We start from the raw sequence: 17529 nt of genomic DNA, 5'->3' as shown, positions 1-17529 counted from the left end.
GGTAAAAACACAGAGATATTGCGGTTGGAGAGCTGGGAGGTAAATGAGTGGGAATGAATGGATGGATGGGTGGTAGTAGCTGTTTAAAAGGGCAGGTGGAGGTGGGGGAAGTCCCCAGCCATTGTAGAGGATCAAGAGGAGGTCTGTTCTTCCCAGAAGAGGCACTGAATGAAAAAGTAGGTCGCTTCTCCCCCTAAGGAGAGTGTGTCCTTGAAGGAAATGCTCTTGTCCGAGACACTGGAAAAGTTCATTTAAACTGGTTAATGATTGTATAGCTTTTGTTTTGTTTCACCCTCCCTCCCTCCCTTCTTTCTGTCCTTTCCTCCTTTCCTCCCTTCCTCCCTTCCTCCCTTCCTCCCTCCCTTCCTTCCTTCCTTCCTTCCTTCCTTCCTTCCTTCCTTCCTTCCTTCCTTCCTTCCTTCCTTCCTTCCTTCTCTCTCTCCCTCCTCTCTCTCTCTCTTTCTTTCTTTCTTTCCTATCAATTCACAAATTAATTCTGTCAAGGGGAGCACCTGCCAGTCCCAGAGTTCCAGGCTAACAAGGACCCTGGTGCCAGGGGCCCTGACTACTCTTTCTGAAGACTCTACCAGGCCCGCTGCACCTGGGCAGGGTCTCCACGTCCTTAGATTTGAGTACCCCATTCCAGATGAGGACCTCTTTGAAACCTGACCAGAAAGAGCCATAGAATTCATTTGGAAAGCAAGATTTTTTTATGAAGCATGTGCACTGGGAGATTTGGTGCTGCCCTTGCTTGAAATCACAACCTGCTTTCCTAAGAGGAATCCCCTTCCTCCCCTGGGGGACAGCCAGGCCATGCCAGGAGCCAACAAAGGCCTGGCCTCAAACAGGTGCACAGGGTGCCATGTGTCCCATGCTCACCTCTCTGTTCCCAGTGCTGTCCACATAGTGTAGTGATCCCTATGGTTGAGGCTGCAGTAAAAAAAAAAATCTGAAGGGAGAAATGGGCAATATTGGTCACTTAGATGCTGTAGACTCTTGCTTTTTAACCCTAACCCAGCAGCATTGGCATTACTGGGGAGGCCCACCCCCAAATTGCTGAATCTGAATTTGCATTTCAACAAGATGCCACATTCCAGCTGTGATGTTGTAGGAGACTCACTTGGAAGAAATTGTGTAGCAACCCTCCCCTCTCTTCTACTCATTTTACAGCTTGAAAAAGTGTGTCCTGGATATTTTGAAGAGGATTGAATAGCATTTAGTCATTGCACGAATGGCAGTAGTAAAATAGAGTTAGAAAAAATGGGAAGATGAGGCTGGGCGCAGTGGCTCACGCCTGTAATCCCAGCACTTTGGGAGGCCGAGGCGGGTGGATCACGAGGTCAGGAGATCAAGACCATCCTGGGTAACACAGTGAAACCCCATCTCTACTAAAAATACAAAAAATTAGCCGGGCGAGGTGGCAGGCGCCTGTAGTCCCAGCTACTCGGGAGGCTGAGGCAGGAGAATGGTGTGAATCCTGGGGGGCAGAGCCTGCAGTGAGCCGAGATCGCCACTGCACTCCAGCCTGGGCAACAGCGAGACTCTGTCTCAAAAAAAAAAAAGAAAGAAAAAATGGGAAGATGAAAAATGTTGTATTCTGCATGGTCCCTACTACCCTAACAGATGAGCTATTTCATCCGTGTGCCTTTTCAGACCATAGCATTGAGCATAAACGATGTTCGTAGCTGTCATCATAACCCAGATATATTTTTGTCATACAGTTTTTAAAATCTGATGTATGATAAATGTTTCTCCATATCACCATGTAATTTTCATGATTATTTCTAGTGACCTTTCCATGATCCATTTGGGCGATGATGTGCCGTATAACGTATTTCTCTGTACACACTCTACCATTGAGCATGCAGATTGTGGGTGGCATTTTCTCTTAGCTCTGAGGCTGCCACAGACATCTTTGTACAAATCATGTTTTCCTTCTTTGGTTTATTACCTGAGGGTAAATCCCCATGCCGTACATCAACGTTGACCATTTCCCCTCGATGACCTTGCCTAATTGTTTTGCTTCTTCTGTGGATGTTGGATGCATGCCCTTTATCTTTTGGGGTTTGGATGCATTTCCATCTCATAGAAGCACTCTCTACACCGTAGGTGTGACTTTCTGTTGCGTATGTCCTCTTCTTTATTACATTTTCTTTTGAATTTTGGTTATATTATTTTCATCATCTCTGCACCATTTTTAAGATGTTAATGACTCATCTGTGACCCCTCCACTTCCTTTGGGTGCAGAGGGATTTAATTGGATGTTTCCTTCTTCCCCGTCTGGGTCACAGAGGACATTGCTTTGGTCTGGTCGATATGAAAAACGAGTTGCCGGCTGGGTGCGGTGGCTCACACCTGTAATCCCAGCACTTTGGGAGGCCAAGGTGGGCAAATCATCTGAGGTCAGGAGTTCGAGACCAGCCTGACCAACATGGTGAAACTCCGTCTCTGCTAAAAATATAAAAATTAGCTGGGCATGGTGGTATGCACCAGTAATCCCAGCTACTTAGTAGGCTGAGGCAGGAGAATCGCTGGAGCCTGGGAGGCAGAAGCTGCAGTGAGCCAAGATAGCACCACTGCACTCCAACCTTGGTGACAAAGTGAGACTCCCCACCTCCAAAAAAAAAAAAAAGTAAAGAAAAATGAGTTGCGCCTGTACTAAGAAGTAGATTGTGTAGCCTTTGGAGCCCTCCTAAGCTGTAGGATGCCATGCATTTCGAAAAGGCTCCAGTTTGCAGGTAGCCCTCCCACCTGTGCAACTCCGCTGAGACCAAGAGGTCTGCCCAGGGGCTGGGATATGAGAGGCACAAAGGCGATAGAATTTCTAAAATTGTAGGAAGACAGGATGGGGAACAGAGATCTACAAATGAATTATTTTAGTAAAATAAAAAAAGGTTATTTCAAAGCACTGCAAGTTTACTGAGGAAAATTTGGAAAATGCAGGCAAAAAAATCTTTAGCCATGTGGCATTGTAGAATTCCACTGTAGAGTTTTCGAATGAAAGAGACAAACCTAGGTCAGGATTTCCCAAAACAAGCTCTTAGAGGTGTTCTGTAAACAAAGTACCGTTTGATCCTTACTATTCATGGATTTCATATTTGCAACTTTGTTAACTTGCTAAAATTGATTTGTAACCCTGAAATAAATACTCGTAGCACTTTCCCAGTCATTTGCGGAGGTACAGAGAAGGGAAGAATTTGAGTCACCCAACTCTCACGTTCCCAGCTGAGGTTGGACAAGGCTTTGCCTTCTTGTTTCAGCTCTCATACTGTAAACAGCTGTTCTTTTCACAGTCTGTGTTCTTTGCATTTTTGTTGATGTGTGTTTGTGTGTGTGTGTGTGTTGGTGATAAAATGGCCCTCAAGTGTGGTGCTGAAGCCTAGTGATCCTAAGCACAGAATGGCTGCCATGTGCCTTACATGTGCTAGAGAAGCTTCCTTCAGGGCTGAGCGACAGTGCTGACTCGTCTATGCTGCCACTCTGGGAGGTGCTAAAGTAACTTCTGTAGTGTATGATGAAGTTAAGGAAAAGATGGAGGAATGGCTAAATTTGCAGATTCATGGGACAATGACCAATTTAAAAACGCACAGTGGACAGGTAGAAAACCCAAGAACTTTACTGTCTTGTGATCTAGGGTCAGGGAAATGTTAAACTCTTCTCAGCTAGTATTTTATGATAAAGAAATACTGCATATAACTAATTATTTGTAAGAAATCTATATTAAACAAGGTGTGTGTAAACAGAAACACACATAAAACAAGGTTCTGTGTTGATTCATTGATAAAAATGTGTCCTGAGGCTCGTAGGAACCTAACCCTGTATCACCCCTAGGAGCAATATATTCAGTATTCATCAACTCAGTGCTCAGGGCAGCTTTACAGAACATAACTATGTGAATGAGAATTGGTTGTATTTGGTTGGCAAATGACTTTCGGGAACTTTGCTGCAAAGCTTTTCCCTTCTTGGGGGTTTACTGATTTCTCACACACGAACAGCATAAAGTCCCACGTTCGCTATAGCGGAGACACCAGCCAGCCTGGCCAGTGCTTCCCAAACATGGTGTATCAGCAAGCCCTTTTCCCTCCATGCAGGGTCTATGGGAGAATACAGACCCAAGCTTTACACCCTGGGGAGTAGAGGACCTGTACACATGAACTCCCAAGACCTCTCCCTGTATGCTTCAGTTCCAAGATAATTCAGCAACCCCAAATGGTGATGATGGAAAGGTTGTCATTGTGTTATCATCAGGACCCTTGGCTTCTGCAGATTTCACCTTTCTTATTTTGTGGTTTGTGTAAAGTCTGTGGGTGCCGGTGGAGGTGGCAGTGGTGTTGGTGGTGACTGCCGGCACCATGTTGGGGGTGTTAGGAATATGATCTCAGTAAATCCTAGAGCAACCCAGAGAGAGGGAGCTAGGGTTAGTCCCGTGTTGCAGATGGCACAGTTCAGTAGCTCCCCTGTGAATAGACTGTGGACTGTGTTATGCCAAAACCCATGCCTCTAAACAGTGCATAACACAGCCCTTGAAGAACCTGGGACGAGAAAGCGTCCAGTTCTGTGCATCCGCATTTGAGCCTGCCTGCTGGAGGGTGAGTCAGTGTGGGGGAACTGTGCAGTGGTCCTCCTGGAGAGTGATGGTCTCTTCTCCTCTGTTGTCTGTTTCCTTGCTGTTGAAAGGCTTGGCATGCCCTGTTGTTCTCAGTGAGTGGGATACGGTGCCATTGAGGTGACCAGTAGATACGGAAGCCTCCGGTCTGTAAAATGTCCCCATCTCAGTGCTGACATGTCCTGAGTTCACCAGGGCTCAGGCCACAGATCAAACAAGTCAAGTAAAGATTTCATGTGGCATTTTTCTTAATTTTTTTGAGCTTTGTTGACATAAAGTATTGATTTTTTTTTTTCATTCAGTGATTAAGGAATACATGAGTTGGGTCCAGCCAGGCTCGTGTTGAGTGACCTGATGGAATTAGTATTCCTACACCTACCCGTTTGGCCCTCTACTATCAGGCAGTGAAGCGTGAGTGGAGGGAGGACCCCAGCTGGGCACCGGTGCCTGGCTCAGTCTCACAGCTCCAGGGATGAGCCTGTGGACCTGGCACGTCCTTGGTACCTTCCCTTGAAGAGAGTAGTTTGCTGATCAGTGCTTTCCCTGGGGCAACTCACCCACACTGACGGGGGGCACCATAAGAGCGTTTGTCCAGCACCAAAGATCCTAGTTCTGTGGGTCTGTGGGATGGCCCTGGATGGCATGTTCTCTGGATACCTCTGGGTGGCCTGTGGAACGTACGGGTTTGGCGAGGGCTGGATGGATTGTTTTGGAGCCCCATCCCACCTGTTACCTTGTGACGTCTATCAGGAGATACTCTGAAAAGGTCAACCCTGCCTGAAATTCTCCCTGTAGAGACTTACTCCTTTGGACCTTGGAGATTTCTGGAGCTGCAGGCATTCCTTGTCCAGGACCTCCGTGGCTACCGAGTTGAGGTATTTGATTTACTCAGCAAGTGTAGAATAGCTCCACACCTTGGAATGGCAAACCAAATACACGTTTTGATTATTTGGGGTTTTCATGATTTCTGTTTATCCCTGGCCCAGCTGGTGCTTTTTAGAAAGAGCCTTCTGACAATAGAAAAAATAAGAAAAATCAATACATTGTAGCCAACTTAATACAACAGTTAAAGGGAAGCATGGTCGAGGGCCCCGAGGCCACATCAAACGCAGAATTGTGCATCATTGCTCATTGTAGCGATGCTTTGGCTGTGACTTGGCATTCAGTAGAGGCTTGCTTTTTGAAGAGCCTTCTGAGAGTGTGACAGGAGTCTGGTGCCAAGGGAGAGAAGGTGCTAAAAGCACAGGTAACTGGGTGTGTCCCCCAGGTGGGAGGCAGTGGCACTGTGTGTGTTCTGAGCCGGGACCTCACACACGTGCCCCGCTGGACAGCATATGAAGTGGAAGTGAGTATCAGTATCTGCTTTACAGAAGAGGACTGAGACAGGAGTGGCATGGGGTTGTTGGCACCCAGGCGCCCTCCCTCCATCAGCATGCGGTGGGGCAGCAGGTGTGCAGATGGGGTGGTCCTGCATAGAGGGGCTTTGGGGCTTGCACTGCGCCCAGGAGGGAGTGGTCTGGGGTTTGTCTAAACCTGGCCCGCAGTAGGATGGAACTTGGGAAAGAGCCTGTAGGTGGTGCTGAGGGCAGGGGCTTATGGGGGGCATTGGGGCATGGCCTGCCTGGGCAGGGGAAGGTCCTCTCCAGCCCCCTAGGCCTCAGTGGAGTAGTCGGCTCCCTCCTTTCTGCAGCCATGCCCCAGATTCTACAGTGTCAGGGCTGAGTGACAGTGCTGCCTCGTCTATGCTGCCACTCTGGGAGGTGCTTGACCCACCCATGGTGTCAGGCCTAGCACTCCGGCTCTGCACACGGGGAGGCTGCACAGGAGGGTTCTTGGGGTGCTCCTGTGTCCCCTGTCATCTGTACTGAACCCCTTCCCACGCACCTCTGCTCCCAGCACTGTGACAGGGTGGACACTGCACCTCCTGCTACTGATTCCCAGGATTGCCTTGAAAAATAAAATCCTACAGGTATGCATTGACGTTTCAATCCTGGCTGGCTCCGCATGAGCTTCTGAACTTGATGTTCAGAAGCTCAGGGCCCATTTGCTGAGTCAGCACAGCTGGCTTCTTTGATTTATATGAAGCCTTTTGATGACATGTCACCATGGGTGACATGTTTTTGATGACATGTTTTGATGACATGTCACCATGGGTGGCTGTTATTATCAGGGAGCAGTTTATCTATCAGGATCTGGGATTGCTTTGGGTACTTTTAAAATCTAGGTAAAGCTGGGGTTTCTAAAACATTGTTCTAAAACATTGTCGGGGCAGAGCATGTAAAGCTCTCCCATTAATAGTGATCTAAAAAGTACCTCCCCCCTCAACACACCCTAGTCCTCGGGGAGAGAGCAGAGTGCAGTGGTGAGGAATGCTGGAGTCACGGTCAGGAAGCCGGCATCCCACCCAGCTGCAGCAGCTCGGGGCCCGGGAACATTCTGGATGGGCCACCTGTGCCAGCAGCCCCCCATCTCCTGGGGCTGTGGGGAGGGGAGTTGATCTGGGTCAGTGTCCGTATGGATGGTGCGGGGCATGGAGTGCTTGTGCAGATCATGATGATGATGAGTTTTCAGTCCACGGGAAGCTCATCGGGTCTGGGGGAGGTGGGTGGGCAAGTCCCTGCACTCAGTTTGGGTACCGGCCATGCTGGGCAGGGGTGAGGACACTAGTGGACTTGTCCTCGGGAGTGACACAAAGGAGGTGGTGAGCCCTGCTTGTGAGACAGGACGAGAGGAGGACCAGGACTGGTCAGGGCCACACTGGAGCTGCTGGGTGTGAGGTCGGGTAAGGGCCTCCCAAGGTGCCCCCACACTGTCCCCTCTGCAGGGCCCTCCTGAATGTGGCTTGTGCCCTGCTGGGGAAGTTCTCACACACCTCTTTCTACTCCAGAGTCAGTGATTTGGGAGATGGGGCAACAGCTGCACAGCCCCAAGGGCTGCCCTGATTTTCTCACACCGAATATCTGATAGGAAGTTAGCTGAGAAGCCCACACACCTCTTCTTCCAGGTAGACAAGCTGGACCTGGGACCACCTGTCTCTCACTGACTCCAAATGATAGCCAAGCCTCTCTTAACCTTGGGCACCTTTTTTCCAGTTTCCACCCCGAATTCACACTCTTCAAAGCCAGCTCCCCGTGCTGGGCCGCTCCTGATGTGGGGGGGCTGGCCCTCCCTGCATCCCTTCCGCATGCCCCATGCAAATTGGCACCTGCCACGTGGTAGGCACTGGGACTGCAAAGGTGAAAGTGGCATTATCCTGCATTTGAAACTCATTCTAGAGGGAGACAGATACATGAGACTCTCCCCGCCCCCATCCAGGTGTGGCCAGGCTCCAGACGAGTTTCAGGCAGGCTTCCGGGACAGGCTCCAGAGTTAGGGACAGGCGGAGAGGCTCTGGGACTTTCAGAGGGGCTTTGGGAAGTCAGCCGACAAGGTGGGGATGAACTTAGAGGTGCGTGGGTGTCCTCAGCATGGAGGGGGCTGGAACTGTGATGTAGCTTTGAGCCCTGAAACAAGACAAGGGGAAGGTGAAGGACATGGGTTGGGGGATGGTGATGAGAGAGAGACAGAGGGTTCCACTGGGGGCATGGAGGGGAGCCAAGAGAGAACTGGGGAGCTGAGGGGAGGGACATTAGGAAGGCCAGATGTAGCAGGGCAGTTAGGAGATATCTTGCTGGGAAGAAGCACCCGTTGGCGGTGGCCACCTGTTGGCGGGGTCCCCTGAGCCTAAGCAGCTCTGGTGGATTGGGAAGGCAGAGGCATGGGAAGGGTAGATGGACAGTGTCTATAGGGACTTGCATAGAGGACCCAAGGAGGTGCCGGCAAGCCGAGGTGCTCATAGTGTGTGTGTGTGTGTGTGTGTGTGTGCGCGTGCGCGTATGTGAGATATTGATTTGAATTGTACTCATCTGCCAGTGGAGTGTGTGTGTGTGTGTGTGTACGCACGTGCACGTGTGCGTATGTGAGATATTGACTTGAATTGTACTCACCTGCCAGTGGGGTGTCTAGGGCAGATTGTGGAGAGTGAGAGCATTGGGTATGGGATCCAGGCTGTCCACATGCATCTGCTTCTCGAGGCCGCGTGCCTCCCGTTCTTGGGCCTCCATGGCACCTGGCATCATGCCTCTCTTGCACCAGAGGCTTGAGAGACACCCAGCTGGCAAAATCAGTTAGTCCGTGACATTCCCTAGGAAGTGCAGGGCTCGGCGCAAGAAATTACAGAAATATCTGTTTAGTAAGAAAGATTGCATGGCTGAACACGCTGAGATGCATAATGTCACCCATGGTGTGCTTGCCCAAGATGTGATAGCGTGGTGATGGCAGACATGGGAGTTTTACCCCAAAGCATTCAGATCACACCAGTGCTAGTCAGTTACTATGAAGACATGCGACTATGGTAATAGGGGGCTGACCAAGAATAACTCCTAATCCTATGTCAGATAATACCATGGGCAGCTCAGGAAAACTACGCATAACTCAGACATGTGGAGAAAGGAGATGTGGAATGGAATGGAGCCCTCTGGGCTGATAGCGGCCTCCAGGACCTGCCACACCCACGTCTGCCCCCAATTCGCCAGTCAACCTTCACAGAAGAGAAGTTGGTCTCTCTCCAGCTGAGACCAAGCCAAGACCCAAACTGCTGGAGCTGAAGGAAGTTTGGGCTAGGCTCGCAGAAGCTGTTTTCCCCTCGTCCAGTGTCAACAGCTACCCGTGGTCCAGGCCTCCGTCTGGTCCTGGTCCTTTTAAGAGACACTGGGTGCTGACTCACTTCTGGATCTGTCCCACGGGTGGCCTGCCTGGTCTGCTGTGGGTGCAGCCAGGCTGTGCAGGTTTGGGAGCCCAAGGTGGACTTCAGGTGGGGAGACGCTGCTCCCCAAGAGCTGCTCGGGTGTGACGTCAGGGTGGAGGCTGTTGCTGTGTGTGGCGGCATCACTCATTTACCCTCTTTCTCATCAGCCCTTGTCCTTTGGCCCATGTGCTTGCAGGTGGCCTCTGATTCTGCCTCTGGAGACTGTCTGCCCCCTCTGATTCATTCATTGGGGCCCCAGTTATGTGAAAGATAGCATGTTCATTCATTCATTCATTGGGCCCCACTTTTTAGAAATACTTGTGTTCATCTTCCGGAGAGGGAGGTCATCCAGCCATTCTCCAGTCCTCAAAACCCACTCCACAGGCAAAGCTGTGGTGGGTCAGGGCTCCTCTTGCTGCATTGCGGCCTTGTATTTGCTCTTCTGAGCCACAAGCATAGCGATAAAGTACAAAAGAAAAGGATTTCAATGTTATTCACCTTGAAAAAGGAAGAAGATTGTGACACAGGCTACAATATGGACAAACCTTGAAGACATCCTGCTAAGTGCAATGAGCCAGTCACAAAAGGACAAGTACTGTGTGATTCCACTTCTGAGGCACCCACAGTAGTCAGAGTTGTAGAAACAGGCAGTAGAATGGCGGTGGTCAGGGGCTGGAGAGAGCAGGGAGTGGGGAGCTAGTGTTTAATGGGTGCAGAGGTTCAATTGTAAAGATGGAAGCATTCTGGAGGTCATCCGGTGGTGATGGTCGCTCAACAGTGTGAATGTACTTAATGCCACGGAATTGTACACTTAAAAATGGTTAAGATGGTAAATAGTATGTTATGTATACTTAGCACAATAAAAGAAATAAAGAAAAGAAGAGGTTTTTCAATGAATAACTGGTTTGAACCAATTTGGATCCTCTAAAACCAAGTTGAGCCAATCTGAACCTATGTAGCCATTATCACACCGTGTTAGGCTGTTCTTGCGCTGCTTTAAAGAAATACCTGGGGCTGGGTAATTTATAAGAAAAGAGGTTTAAGTGGCTCACAGTTCTGCAGGCTGTAGAGGAAGCATAATACTAACATCTGCTTCTGGGGAGGCCTCAGGAAGCTTTCAATCGTGACAGAAGGCAAAGTGGGAGCCAGCACTTCACATGGTGAGAACCGGAGCAAGAGAGAGAGTGGGGGTTGGAGGGGGAGGTGCCACACACTTTTAAACAACCAGATCTCTTGTGCACTCAAAGCAAAACCTCACTTACTACCAAGGGGATGGCCCACATCATTCATGAAAGATTCACCCCATGATCCAGACACCTCCTACCAGGCCCCACTTCCAGCATTAGGGATTGCATTTCAGTATGAGATTTGGGTGGGGACAAATATCCAAACTATATTACCCACAAAGAAGCAAAAACATTTTGGGCCAATCAAAACTATTTAGATGTAGCCACAGTAGGGACGAGCTGTGATTACACCCATTCAGGCCTGTGGACCTGGCGTGTGTGGTCGTGGGGCGGTGGGTCGGCATAGCCCTGGGAGGTGTCAGGAGGACATTCACGACCAAAATAAGCCATGAGTAAATAATACAACCACATCCTGAGTGGGAGTGGGGAGCCTCCCCTTCTCTCCTAGGTCTTGTATGGGTCATGATCCCCCCTCGGCGGGAGTGGAAGGAACATAGATCCCACAGGCTGTGGCTTATAGTAAAGTGATTGTGGTCATGCCTTGTGAGTGTCATTAAAATAAACATATATCGTTAAATCCGCCGTCAAATAACAGCTATTTCTGCTATCCTGTCACCTTTTCCACAAGTTTAAATATCCCAGATATTCTACTGTGTATATTCCTAAAAGTAGACAGGTAGATTTAGTGAAGTTAACTGGATCATTGGTACCTTCTTTATAGATCATCTGGTGAAACTTGTTTTTCAAATTGTGAGTCGTAGGACTTTGTTTTAATGTCTATAGCCTTAGGCAGTTCCATTGAGACTAAGTTTTTTTGTTATTAGGGCTAATCTTACTGACTGGAACTGTGGACTCCTCGTATTAGGAGAACAGAGATCTGGCCTGTGTAAATGAGTGGAAGTTAAATACTGTAGAAAATGCCCTCTGGCAACTGAAGTCTAATGCTGACTTACTATTGGTCATTTAATTTCCTTTTGGCTTGGGCACCATCATTACATTCATGTTTCAGATGTCAAGCTAGTTTTCTCAGAATGTGTGCAGGGCTCGAGGCCGAGTGTGGAGGCCACTGGGTGAATACAGGAGAGGTCACAGGTCAAGCCTCCTGAGAGAACTGCAGGCTTGAGCCTCTGATAAAGTCACACGATTGAGTTTTAGCCCCAGTAGGTTGCTGTCATTAAACTATGCACACAGGGCTTCTTGCTTTTAAGTTAGCAGGATGGAAAAATTGCAGATGTTTGCAGCAAACGTGTAGAACCAGTGGCAGAAGCAGCCATGCTGGCCCCTAAGCAATGGTATTAGAAAGGTTTGATGAAGATTTTCTCATTTGAGAATTGAACAAAACCAGATGGAATTCTCCTTAGTTCCGCAGCACTGGTGGGTGACTCTCCCTGGGCCAGTCTCAGCCCTGCAGAAAGGGGCACTCTCTGCTCAGCTTGGTCAGCACAAGGTCTACTGTAGTGGAGTCCCAGGTGGATCACAGCGCTCTTGTGGGGGAAGGATGGGCGGAGCTCCCACCTTCCCCACAGATGGACCCAGAATGGCACCTGGTATGTGAGGCAGGTGACCAGGAGAAGGGGCTGTCAGTGGTTGATGGACAGCTGCCTCTGCTGCCTGGATGACCCACCCCCTCCCCTGGACCATCCCACTTTGCCTGGGTGTCAGTCACTGGAGGGTTAGCTCAGTACAAGCTGGCGGATGACCTCCGTAGAGCTTAGGTGAAGGAGCTCTCATAGGGCAGTATGTTTGAGACCCTTAGAGGGCTCTCTTTACTCTTGCTTCTCCCATTATTTTTAAACTGTAGTAATACACATATAACATAAAGTTTACCATTTTAAAGTGTACAATTCAGTGGCATTTAGTACAATGTTGTGTAGCCACCTCCGCTCTTTAGTTCCAGAACATTTTCACTGCCCCTAGAGGAGACCCTGTATTTATTAAGCAGTCACTCCCCATTCTTCCCTCCGCCCCCAGCCCCCACAGTGAAAAATCTGTTTTCTCTCACTTTGGATTTGCCTATTCCGGATATTCCATAAAGGTGGGCTCAGACAGTATGTACCCTTTAGTGTCTGGATTATTTCACCAGCATGTTTTCAGGGCTCATCCCTGTTGTAGCATGTGCCAGTACTTTGTTCATTTTTGTGGCTGAATGATATTCCACTCAATGGCTATTTTACGTTTTATTAATTCACTCATCCATTGATGGACATTTGAGTTGTTTCTACCGCATAATTAATGTGAATAGTGCCACTGTGACCATATGTGTACAAGCTTTTGTGTAGACACTTGCTTTCAGCTCTTTTGGGTGTATCACTAGGAGTGGAATTCCTGGGTCATGTGGTCATTCAGTGTTTACCGTTTTTAGGAACCACAGATGTTCTCCACAGTGACAGAACATTTTACATTTTCACCAGCAATGCATGAGGGTTCTGATTACTTTCAAAGGAAAAAAATTAAGCAGCCCTGTCACCTTGATGGTTTGGTCTCTGGCCTCACCGCTTCAGCTCCTCTGGCCTGATCTCCAAGGGCCTGCTTTTGTTCATGTGTGTGTCTGTTTATACCCTGGCTCATCCTGTGGAGGGTCTGAGGCTGGCAGGATCACTGGGTTCTGTCTCCACATTGGAAGGTGAGCTGTCCTAGGTCAGGGTCTTTGTTGCATGCATAGTCCTGTCCTTAGCAAGAGCTGCCCTGTGCCATATGGGACATACAACAAGCACCTGTTCAGGCCTGGCCATGTGGGCCCACCTTTGGATAGTACTTGACAAAGCCTCAAAATGCAGTGACAAGTTTAGATAAATATGATTCTTTTCTGAAATGCTGCACTGGACACAGCCATCCACTGCCTGCCCTTTACAGGGCTCTGTGAAGAGACAGTGAACAATGAAGTGGAGGACGTGTGCAGGTGGCCCCAGTGGTCGGTGATGGAGGAGAGATTTCAGCAGACCAAGCATGGAGAATAAAGCCAGGCCAGAGTGTGCTATCAGCCTGTCTGCCCCCTAGAGCTGATGGACTCAGCAAATAACAGTATAGGGTGCCCAGTTACATTAGAATTTAGATGGGTATAGAATTTTGGTTTTTCAAGATGAGAAAACTTATAGTGATGAGGGTTGTACAACATTATGAATTTAATAACACTGAACTGTACACTCAAAAATGGTTAAGATACTATATTTTATTGCATGTGTATTTTACCATAATAAGCAATTGAAAAAATAAGTTGTATCTCAGGTAGATAGTGAATAATTTTTTAGTATAAATATGTTCCATGAAATGTCTGGATACCGGGATGCAGGAGGGACTCCCCTTTCTCCTCCCATTCACAGGCCTGCCTAGAGATTTTTAAGTACAGACTGACTGGCTGTTTTTCCCAATGTGTCTTGTCCTGATACTTTTAAGCCACAGATCTGCTTTGAAAAGATATGATCTCCCCCAGGGGAGTAACTATTATAAGAACAAATACTCTATCCAAGCTTCCATTCTCCTCAAGATAAACATCACAGGAGTGACCTGAATTCTAAAAAGGAGTGGAAGGAAAAGAACAATATCGTAATGTTTTCTGAGCCACGCAGATGTCAGGGGATGGATCCAAGGGCGTCTGAAAGAAGACGTCCGCGCTGCTAAGTGAGACCTTCCTCTGTGCTGCTGAGTACCTTCCATCTGACCAGGGGTCATGCTCTCACTGCTCCTGCGTGGAGCTCTGGTGCTGTAGCGGGTCTCGGCCGCCCCTTCTGAGCTGGGTAGAGGAAGAAGTCCCTGTTGAAATATCAGATGAGTAGGGATGATCGCCCCTTTTGAAAACAGGAGACATGAAGTGATTCCCAGAGAAGACTGTCATCTAACGAAGTCATTCACCTGCCCAGGACTTCTCTGTCACAGGGTCATGTTTGGGGAGAATTTTCACAGGCCACTGGGGATGGCTGTGGCTAGCCTGGCTTTCCGCTGATGTCCTCTGTCCCTAACCTCAGCTCCTGACATGCCTCTCATTCCAGAGAGTGCTTGGAAGCATCCTGCCTTTGTTGAAGACGGCCTGAGCGGAGTGGGTGTGCACTAGTTTGGTGTTGTTTCATCCAAAGCAATGTGGTTATATTGCTGTATTTTCAGTTTTATCAAGCAGGCAAAATCAGAATGGACACTTTTAAAAATCCAAGCTTTAGTTTCACCAAGTGGAGCCAAGGTGTTTATTAGAAAGATTTATTGGCATTAGTGTATTTTTATTACAAGCATTTATCTCTGCCCTGAACAGTTGCCCCTGAGTCCCGTGTGCTGTGAAGAGTCTGTGCCACACCACACATTAATTGTCTGTCCTCAGAGCTCCGGGGACACACGCTGATTCTCATGCTGTACCCACCGCCTTCTCTGAGTGGATGGCTGATGTGGGTTTCAGGCCCCACTACAGTTACTCAGCGAGAGATGGGACCCCGTGTCCTCTGTTGGCTGTAGGGAGTTGAGGTGACCCTGGCTGGCATCTTATTTTGAGGGGTGGCTGGCTGCTGTACTTTGGGGAGGGCATAACAGGATTTAAATAGCATCTTTATCTAGGATGCCTGGAGCCCCAAATCCATGTGGGCCTCCCACTGTGTGAATTTCAGATGCTGCCAGCCCCCTAACCCCACCACCCCTGAGATGGAAATTAGAGCACCAGATGGGCTCTCCCAAGGAGAAACATCACAAGCCCATCCTCCTGCCTCTTTGGAAAGTAACCCTGGCTGTTTATTGTGAGATGTGGTTGTCATGGTGACAAGTGGACACCGGCTTGAGAGGGAGTTAGAGGAAACGCTGATGTGGAGGAAAGGTCACCCCTAGAGACAACCTTGTGTTGCCCGTGGACACCCCATACTATGGTCCCCGTGCTGGGGAGTCCCATGGGTAGGGCATGGGGGTGCGGCCATCAGTCTGTGTCCCCAGCCAAGCCTTGAGCCCTGGCTTGAAGTTGCACAAAGGTACAGTGGCTGGCCCAGCCCTAACCCGTGGTGGATGCAGCCCCTGTTGTGTCCCCCAACCCCTGACTTATCTGGCCGCCTGATGAGAGTCTGTCGCCCTACGTCTGTGGCGCTCCCTCTGCCTGACAACTTAAATCCCACCCAGCTTGCAGGAGGGATGTTGTTAACCTGATTTCATTTGCTGGTGGGCTGGTTGATTTCTTTGGGGTTTTTTTGGAGATGACCAGCACCTGTCCAGCAACTAGTAAGGCAAGGAAGGCCTCCAGGAAACCAAGTCCATGCAGAAGGGCACTGTGTTGGGGAACTTTCACAAGCTGGTAAAATACCGATGTGTGCTATGTGCACCTTGAAACAACAAGGTGTCTTCAACAGAGCTCTCTGGGGGATGTCCCAAATAAGGTTTACTTTAGGAGAACGTGAGCGGCATCCGAGGCGAGATTCTCTTGTTTCATCCTTTGGAAGCTTTTGCCTGGTGTTCCTTGGCCATAGCAGGAAGAGCAGTGCGAGGGATGGGTGAGGGGAAGAAACCTTGGAGGAGCAGTACCTGGGCCAGTCTCAGCCCTGCAGAAAGGGGCACTATCTGCTCAGCTTGATCAGTGCAGGGTCTACTGCAATAGAGTCTCGGGTGGATCACAGCCCTCTTGTAGGGGAAGGATGGGTTTTGCTCCTGGGATGCTAGGCTTCGAAAAGCAGGGCAGCGTGCCAGCAGTCCCAGACAAACCAGAGCCGGGCCTTCGGTCATTTCGGGACAGCAGGGTGTGATCTGGCTAGGCCTGTGAGCCCCTGTGGGGCTCAGGGGTAGGGGCAGCAGGACTGGGGGAGGCAGGGACCAACCAGACTTCAGAACTGCTGGGTCCCAGCTGCACCCCTGCACCGTCTCAGCTCTAGGAAGGGCAGCCCCATGTAGCTTTCTTGAGATGTAGCAGCAGTGCTCTCCCTTCTCACTCGCCATCCTTAAAGCCCGGTGCCCGCTCCCCTGCATCCCCCACTCCCATTGCCTCTGAAATCCAGTGGTGTCTGTGATTCTGGAGGGGAGGCTTAGCCAGCAATCATTCCAACTACCTGGGGCACGGCATATCTGTCTCCATCAGTGCTGGGAGGGTGGGCCCAGGTCCTTTAATTTTTCTCAAAACCCCAGAGAGGCAGAGTTCCATCAAAGAGCGAGACACTGATAGACTAGGACAGGGGACAGGGCTGGCAGCCACGCCTCGTGGCATCACCTGACTCCGAGAGAAGCCAGCCCAACACTTGGGGTCTCAGTTTTCTCACCTGTCAAGCAGGGAGAAGAATATTCATTGCGTACACAAGAGGCTTTTGTAAACCCTAAGGTGCTAGGTAAATTAGGTAAATGTAACTTTTTTTTTGAGACTGAATCTCAGTGTGTTGCCCAGGCTGGAGTGCAATGGCGCCATCTCAGCTGACTGCAACCTCCGCCTCTCAGGCTCAAGTGATTCTCCTGCCTCAGCCTCCTGAGTAGCTGGGAATACAGGCATCCACCACCATGCCCGGCTAATTTTTGTATTTTTAGTAGAGACGGGGTTTCACCATGTTGGCCAGGCTAGTCTCAAACTCCTGACCTCAATTGATCTGCCTGCCTTGGCCTCCCAAAGTACTGGGATTACAGGCGTGAGCCACTGCACCCAGCTGGTAAATGTAACTTTTATCATCACTGTCTTCCTTGCCATCATCATATTGTTATTTCTCAATAATTTATTTCCAGAAAGTTCTGGAACTGGACTTACCATGCAGGCTCCGGAACCTCCTTTGGGGTGTGGACAGGGATTTAAGGGCTATGGATCTGGCTTCTGTCTTCTGAATGATATAAGGAACTAAATAGAGAAAATATACCTAACCTTAAATTTTATTAATTGAAGTAGAAGCAGTTGTAGTTTGGTGTCTTCTTTAAGAGAAGACTTATGACATGTACTTGGGGGCATTTTCTATGTTGTAGTAACAGATTGGCTAATTTGCATTTATTCTCATCCAAGAATTTAGGTTTTTTAAAAATATGGC

General features: G+C 49.1%; 1 protein-coding gene across 6 annotated transcripts in view; it reads left to right on the top strand.

Annotated features, from left to right (window-relative positions):
• Positions 1-17529, top strand: part of APBA2 (amyloid beta precursor protein binding family A member 2) — a 229038-nt gene that overhangs the window by 167696 nt on the left and 43813 nt on the right. Inside the window, exon 1 of one of the 6 annotated variants that reach the window (XM_054531071.2) lies at positions 13885-14612. In XM_054531071.2, coding sequence (XP_054387046.1) covers positions 14550-14612 — 63 coding nt within the window. In that variant the 5' untranslated portion in view covers positions 13885-14549. 6 annotated transcript variants of the gene reach the window in all.

This window comes from Pongo abelii, chromosome 16, assembly GCF_028885655.2.
Source record: "Pongo abelii isolate AG06213 chromosome 16, NHGRI_mPonAbe1-v2.0_pri, whole genome shotgun sequence".
NCBI classification, from domain to species: Eukaryota; Metazoa; Chordata; class Mammalia; order Primates; family Hominidae; genus Pongo; species Pongo abelii.
The sequence above is the reverse complement of the archived record's forward strand: the minus strand, read 5'-3'. Positions and strand labels throughout refer to the sequence as shown.